Consider the following 7,500-nt stretch of genomic DNA (forward strand, 5'->3'; position numbering starts at 1 on the left):
TCCCTTTGTGACGCGTCCTCTCGTCTACTTTCAGGAGATCATCCTGAAGCGAGCGGCCGACATCGCCGAGGCCCTGTACAGCGTCCCGCGTAACCACAACCAGATCCCCTCACTGGGCAACACGGCGTCGCACGGCGGCATGATGGGGGTCAACTCGTTCGGCAGCCAGCTCGCCGTCAACGTCTCAGAAACATCACAGGGTAATGACCAGGGTATGTGGCCATGGGGACCTCCCAAATGGCTCCCTATGCCCTTCATTACATTGGGAAAGTAGTACACTATATAGGGAAAGTAGTGCACTATATAGGGAAAGTAGTGCACTACATAGGGGAAAGTAGTGCACTATATAGGGAAAGTAGTGCACTACATAGGGGAAAGTTGTGCACTACATTGGTAAAGTAGTGCACTACATTGGTAAAGTAGTGCACTACATTGGTAAAGTAGTGCACTACATTGGCAAAATAGTGCACTACATTGGTAAAGTAGTGCACTACATTGGTAAAGTGGTGCACTACATTGGTAAAGTAGTGCACTATATAGTGAATAGGGTGCCATTTGGGACGCGAACATGAGTGAAGATAAGCTGCCGACAACAACTAATCTAGCTTTACCCTTTAAATATTACCTGCCCGGCTCTGACTCTCTGCTTGCTGCTTCTCTATCTTCTCTTGCTGGATCTTATAACTGATCCCTGGGGGCTTGACGCTGTCACAGCCTCCCCTGTTCTGTTTGCCTGCCTGGCTCGGCTGGGAATGACCCGCCGACCCACCGAACGCTCACAACTATTCACTTAGCAGCCGCCTGGGATGATAATACTTAATAATAACTTCTGTGTTGCCACTCATAAGGTCAGGGATTATATCTGTTCTGTGTTGCCACTCCTAAGGTCAGGGTTTATATCTCTTCTGTGTTGCCACTGCTAAGGTCAGGGTTTATATCTCTTCTGTGTTGCCACTCCTAAGGTCAGGGTTTATATCTCTTCTGTGTTGGCACAGCTAAGGTCACTGGTAGACCTATAGCTAGCTAGATGCTAGGAGTGTACACAGGTCTCACTGGTAGACCTATAGCTAGCTAGATGCTAGGAGTGTACACAGGTCTCACTGGTAGATCTATAGCTAGCTAGATGCTAGGAGTGTACACAGGTCTCACTGGTAGACCTATAGCTAGCTAGATGCTAGGAGTGTACACAGGTCTCACTGGTAGACCTATAGCTAGCTAGATGCTAGGAGTGTACACAGGTCTCACTGGTAGACCTATAGCTAGCTAGATGCTAGGAGTGTACACAGACCTACTGGTAGACCTATAGCTAGCTAGATGCTAGGAGTGTACACAGACCTACTGGTTGTCACCTGGTTGTATTTACAGGTTGTCACAGGTTGTCACCTGGTTGTATTTATTGGTTGTATTTACAGGTTGTATTTACTGGTTGTATTTACTGGTTGTATTTATTGGTTGTATTTACAGGTTGTATTTACTGGTTGTATTTACTGGTTGTATTTACTGGTTGTATTTACTGGTTGCATTTACAGGTTGTCACCTGGTTGTATTTACTGGTTGTATTTACAGGTTGTATTTACCGGTTGTATTTACTGGTTGTATTTACTGGTTGCATTTACAGGTTGTCACCTGGTTGCATTAACTGGTTGTATTTACTGGTTGTATTTACTGGTTGTATTTACTGGTTGTATTTACAGGTTGTATTTACTGGTTGTATTTACTGGTTGTATTTACTGGTTGTATTTACAGCTTGTCACCTGGTTGCATTTACTGGTTGTATTTACTGGTTGTCACCTGGTTGCATTTACTGGTTGTATTTACTGGTTGTACTTACAGGTTGTCACCTGGTTGTCTAAGTCTTAGGGTTTTCCTGGTAGGTTTCCGTGTGTTTCCATGAGGAGAAGCACACATCTGTGTACTTACTGGACACAAGACATAATACAGGAGTGGTGTCCGTCAGCGGGCTGAGTCTTAACAACACATTAAAACACTGTGGTCCAGCGTCAGGCTTCCCTTTAAGGTTCTGTGCTGAATAGCACTCTATTCCCTACGTCGCCAGTCAAACTCATTCCACGGAGGGTCGAGTGTCTGCGGGTTTTCGCTCCTCCTTCGTAGTTGAATTAAGATCACTGATTAGTAAGGAACTCCCCTCACCTGGTTGTCTAGGTCTCAATAAGGAACTCCCCTCACCTGGTTGTCTAGGTCTCAATAAGGAACTCCCCTCACCTGGTTGTCTAGGTCTCAGTAAGGAACTCTCCTCACCTGGTTGTCTAGGTCTTAGTAAGGAGTTCCCCTCACCTGGTTGTCTAGGGCTTAGTAAGGAACTCCCCTCACCTGGTTGTCTAGGTCTCAGTAAGGAACTCCCCTCACCTGGTTGTCTAGGTCTCAGTAAGGAACTCCCCTCACCTGGTTGTCTAGGTCTCAGTAAGGAACTCCCCTCACCTGGTTGTCTAGGTCTCAGTAAGGAACTCCCCTCACCTGGTTGTCTCAGTAAGGAACTCCCCTCACCTGGTTGTCTAGGTCTCAGTAAGGAACTCCCCTCACCTGGTTGTCTAGGTCTCAGTAAAGAACTCCCCTCACCTGGTTGTCTAGGTCTCAGTAAGGAACTCCCCTCACCTGGTTGTCTCAGTAAGGAACTCCCCTCACCTGGTTGTCTACGTCTCAGTAAGGAACTCCCCTCACCTGGTTGTCTAGGTCTCAGTAAAGAACTCCCCTCACCTGGTTGTCTACGTCTCAGTATTGAACTCCCCTCACCTGGTTGTCTAGGTCGTAGTAAAGAACTCCCCTCACCTGGTTGTCTAGGGCATTGTAAGGAACTCCCCTAGACCTGGTTGTCTCAATAAGGAACTCCCCTCACCTGGTTGTCTAGGTCTCAGTAAAGAACTCCCCTCACCTGGTTGTCTAGGGCATTGTAAGGAACTCCCCTCACCTGGTTGTCTAGGTCTCAGTAAAGAACTCCCCTCACCTGGTTGTCTAGGTCTCAGTAAAGAACTCCCCTCACCTGGTTGTTTAGGTCTCAGTAAGGAACTCCCCTCACCTGGTTGTCTAGGTCTCAGTAAGGAACTCTCCTCACCTGGTTGTCTAGGTCTCAATAAGGAACTCCCCTCACCTGGTTGTCTAGGTCTCAATAAGGAACTCCCCTCACCTGGTTGTCTAGGTCTCAATAAGGAACTCCCCTCACCTGGTTGTCTAGGTCTTAGGAAGGAACTCTCCTCACCTGGTTGTCTAGGTCTCAGTAAGGAACTCCCCTCACCTGGTTGTCTAGGTCTCAGTAAGGAACTCCCCTCACCTGGTTGTCTAGGGCTTAATTGAAAGGAACAACTAAAAACCTGCAGACACTAGGCCCTCCATGGAATGAGTTTGACACCCCTGCCCTACATAGTGCACTACTTTTGACCAGAGCCCTATGTTCCCTATGGTCTCTATGTTCCCTATGGTCTCTATGGTCCCTATGGTCTCTATGGTCCCTATGGTCTCGATGGTCTCTATGGTCCCTATGGTCCCTATGGTCCCTATGTTCCCTATGGTCCCTATGCTCCATGTGGTCCCTATGTTCCCTGTGTTCCCTATGGTCCCTATGCTCCATGTGGTCCCTATGTTCCCTATGCTCCCTGTGGTCCCTATGTTCCCTATGTTCCCTATGTTCCCTGTGGTCCCTATGTTCCCTATGGTCCCTATGTTCCCTATGTTCCCTATGTTCCCTGTGGTCCCTATGTTCCCTATGGTCCCTATGTTCCCTATGCTCCCTGTGGTCCCTATGTTCCCTATGTTCCCTATGTTCCCTATGTTCCCTATGGTCTCTATGGTCTCTATGGTCCCTATGGTCTCTATGGTCCCTATGGTCCCTATGGTCCCTATGGTCCCTATGTTCCCTGTGTTCCCTATGTTCCCTGTGGTCCCTATGTTCCCTATGGTCCCTATGTTCCCTATGTTCCCTATGTTCCCTGTGGTCCCTATGTTCCCTATGGTCCCTATGTTCCCTATGCTCCCTGTGGTCCCTATGTTCCCTATGTTCCCTATGTTCCCTATGTTCCCTATGGTCTCTATGGTCTCTATGGTCTCTATGGTCTCTATGGTCCCTATGGTCCCTATGGTCCCTATGGTCCCTATGTTCCCTGTGTTCCCTATGTTCCCTATGGTCCCTATGGTCCCTGTGGTCCCTGTGTTCCCTATGTTCCCTATGGTCTCTATGGTCTCTATGGTCCCTATGGTCTCTATGGTCCCTATGGTCCCTATGGTCCCTATGTTCCCTATGGTCCCTATGTTCCCTGTGTTCCCTATGTTCCCTATGGTCTCTATGGTCTCTATGGTCCCTATGGTCTCTATGGTCCATATGGTCCCTATGGTCCCTATGTTCCCTATGTTCCCTATGTTCCCTATGGTCCCTATGGTCCCTGTGGTCCCTGATCAAAAGCAGGGCACTAAATAAGGAATAGGTCGTCACTTCGGACATATAGTAGACTATTTATCTATAAAATAGCCTAATGTTGTGGTTCTACCTTCCCTAAGTCCTTTTCTCCCCCCTCTCAACAGTAGGATACAGCCGTCAAACCAGCAGTGTGTCCCCTCGAGGCTACGTCCCCAGCAGCACACCACAACAGGCCAACTACAACACCGTTAGCAACAGCATGAACGGCTACGGAAACCCCATGTCCAATCTGGGAGTACCCAGTTCACCAGGCTTCCTCAACGGCTCCTCTGCCAACTCCCCCTACGGCAGTAAGTATCAAGGTAACGACACACCACCTCGACCTCCTCCATGTCTACGAGTCTGAGACGCTTAGATTTTTCTTGATTTTAGATTTTTCATGATTTTCTTGATTTTCTTGATTTTCTTGATTTTCTTGATTTTCTTGATTTTTGATTGTTCTTGATTTTTTATTTTCTTGATTTTTGCCAAACCCTCCCCCACTCCTCTGTTATTATTTGATTAGTGTTTGTATTATTTTGGAATGTGTGCTACTGGATAAAAGGAGGGGTGACTCTGGAGGCTCTGGAGGCTGAAAACCCAAGACCCCCCAAAAAATAAAAAAAATAATCCTCAATCAGATTTACAAATTTACACACAAAATAAATGGAAAAGTTAAAAAAAATTATGACATGGTGCACGCCCCCCAAAAAGAAAATGCCCCAAAAATTATAGAAGCAAAGTTTTCGTGAGTGATTTTCCCCCAAGTCAAGAGTCTATCGTCAGATACCTATTATCCAGAGTGGCCGAGGCAGAACATTTCATATCACAATCCCACAAACTCCAAATATGATTTTGGAAATTTTTGTTGTTGTTATTATTATTACAAATTGGTTTCTTAGTTACGTAAATGTAATTATTTGTCGAATCCCATCCAAATTCTGATTTATTTTTATTTTTAATCACAATCAATCTTGATTTCTCCTGATTTCTTTCCAAATCTATATACGTTTTGATTTGAAAAGAGGCAAGGGCCTTATCAATTAATTTAATCAAATGAATCTAAAACATCTTGATTTTTTAATGATCTTTGCCGTGGTGAAACGCCTCTCTGATTGGTGCTTCTGTTTGCTTTATTGCAGTAGTGCCGTCGAGCCCCACCATGGCAGCCTCTTCGGTCAGCCTCTCTACAAACTGTAGCAGTACACACGGCATTTTCTCATTCTCACCTGCCAATGTCATCTCTGCAGTGAAACAAAAGAGCGCCTTTGCCCCTGTTGTAAGGCCCCAAGCTTCTCCACCACCTTCTTGCACCAGTGCAAATGGCAATGGACTTCAAGGTGAGCCGTCCTCCCCTCCTTTTACAGTGCCCTCCATAGTCATTCTGTCCTTCTGTTCTGTTCTGTTCTGACTTGTTGGCCTACTGGCATCTCTCTGTTCTGTTCTGACCTGTTGGCCCACTGGCATCTCTCTGTTCTGTTCTGACCTGTTGGCCCGCTGGCATCTCTCTCACCTGCCTGCCTGCCCACCTCCACCCAAAACCATGGGCAACCATGCACCGCCAGTCTGGGTTAAACGAGAGTACGAGTGGACATAAATGCTATATTTGAGGATGGATGATGATTGCGTGGACGGATGGATGGATTGATGGGTACATTATGCCTGCATGTATGTGTTTATTTATTTCTGTATTTATTTATCAAACCATTAATGATTAAGGGAAGTTAGGAGTCTCTTGGGGGGTTACTCTCCCCCCATATATATTATTTTTGCATCAGAACACCATAGTACAGAATACCAGTACATACAGGGTTTGCATCAGAACACCATAGTACAGAATACCAGTACATACAGGGTTTGCATCAGAACACCATAGTACAGAATACCAGTACATACAGGGTTGGGGTCAATTCGGATTTCACTTGTAAATTGCTCTTTAATTCAAATTCAATTTGTTTTCTCACAGAAAGCAGAATTTGAAAAATAATTTGAATTAAAGGAAGTAGATGTAATTCAATTAAATCCCATGAAATTGTAATGATTATTTATTATGTTTTTCTATCACTAAAGGAATGTTCATTTTGACATCATGTATGATTACGAATGCCATGTAGCATATGGTTGAAACATTAACTAAATAAAATAATTATAATAATCATTCTCCTAAAACTATTTTAAATAATTACAGTGGTCTGGAAATATTAAGAACATGTTGTGAGTTGTCTATAATAATTCAGGAGGCAGGTAACTTAGGTAACCCTTAATGAGGCAGGTAGCCTAGGTAACCCTTAATGGGTTGGCAGGTAACCTAGGTAACCCTTAATGGGGTGGCAGGTAGTCTAGGTAACCCTTAATGGGGTGGCAGGTAGTCTAGTGGTTAGAGGCAGGTAGTGGTTAGAGGCAGGTAGCCTAGTGGTTAGAACCAGGATGCCCCTTAATGGGGTGGCAGGTAGTCTAGTGGTTAGAGCAGGTAGCCTAGTGGTTAGAACCAGGTAGCCTAGTGGTTAGAGCAGGTAGCCTAGTGGTTAGAACCAGGTAGCCTAGTGGTTAGAACCAGGTAACCTAGTGGTTAGAACCAGGTAGCCTAGTGGTTAGAACCAGGTAGCCTAGTGGTTAGAACCAGGTAGTCTAGTGGTTAGAACCAGGTAGCCTAGTGGTTAGAACCAGGTAGTCTAGTGGTTAGAACCAGGTAGTCTAGTGGTTAGAACCAGGTAGTCTAGTGGTTAGAACCAGGTAGTCTAGTGGTTAGAACCAGGTAACCTAGTGGTTAGAGCTTTGGGCCAGTAACCGAAAGGTACAAATCTGTCGTTCTGCCCCTGAACAAGGCAGGTAACCCACTGTTCCCAGGCCGTCATTGTAAATAAGATTTGTTCTTAACTGACTTGCCGAGTTAAATAAAGGATAAATAATATTTTTAATATAAAATGTGTATTTCCCAGAATGCATTTGATCAAACACAATCTAGTAACCAAGAAATCTTTCATGATAATGAAAAATGTTGTTTGACATCTTAAAAACTAATATTTGAAATCTGGCGTATATTGCTTGTTAATAAGTGGAAGATAATTTTGATAAAAGGTTTGTCAAATTAATGT

The 7,500-nt window shown here is 45.0% G+C and overlaps 1 protein-coding gene across 1 annotated transcript in view; it reads left to right on the forward strand.

Moving 5' to 3' along the window:
* The window catches only part of LOC116364137 (transcription factor COE3-like), a 15,182-nt gene that overhangs the window by 5 nt on the left and 7,677 nt on the right, over positions 1 to 7,500 (forward strand). Inside the window, exons 1-3 of the mRNA XM_031817373.1 lie at positions 1 to 212; positions 4,531 to 4,728; positions 5,548 to 5,745. The exon at positions 1 to 212 is cut by the window's left edge and continues 5 nt beyond it. Of these exons, the coding sequence (XP_031673233.1) occupies positions 1 to 212; positions 4,531 to 4,728; positions 5,548 to 5,745 (608 nt within the window). The remainder of the gene's footprint in view (positions 213 to 4,530; positions 4,729 to 5,547; positions 5,746 to 7,500) is intronic.

Source organism: Oncorhynchus kisutch, unplaced genomic scaffold (assembly GCF_002021735.2).
Source record: "Oncorhynchus kisutch isolate 150728-3 unplaced genomic scaffold, Okis_V2 scaffold1003, whole genome shotgun sequence".
Classification (NCBI taxonomy): domain Eukaryota; kingdom Metazoa; phylum Chordata; class Actinopteri; order Salmoniformes; family Salmonidae; genus Oncorhynchus; species Oncorhynchus kisutch.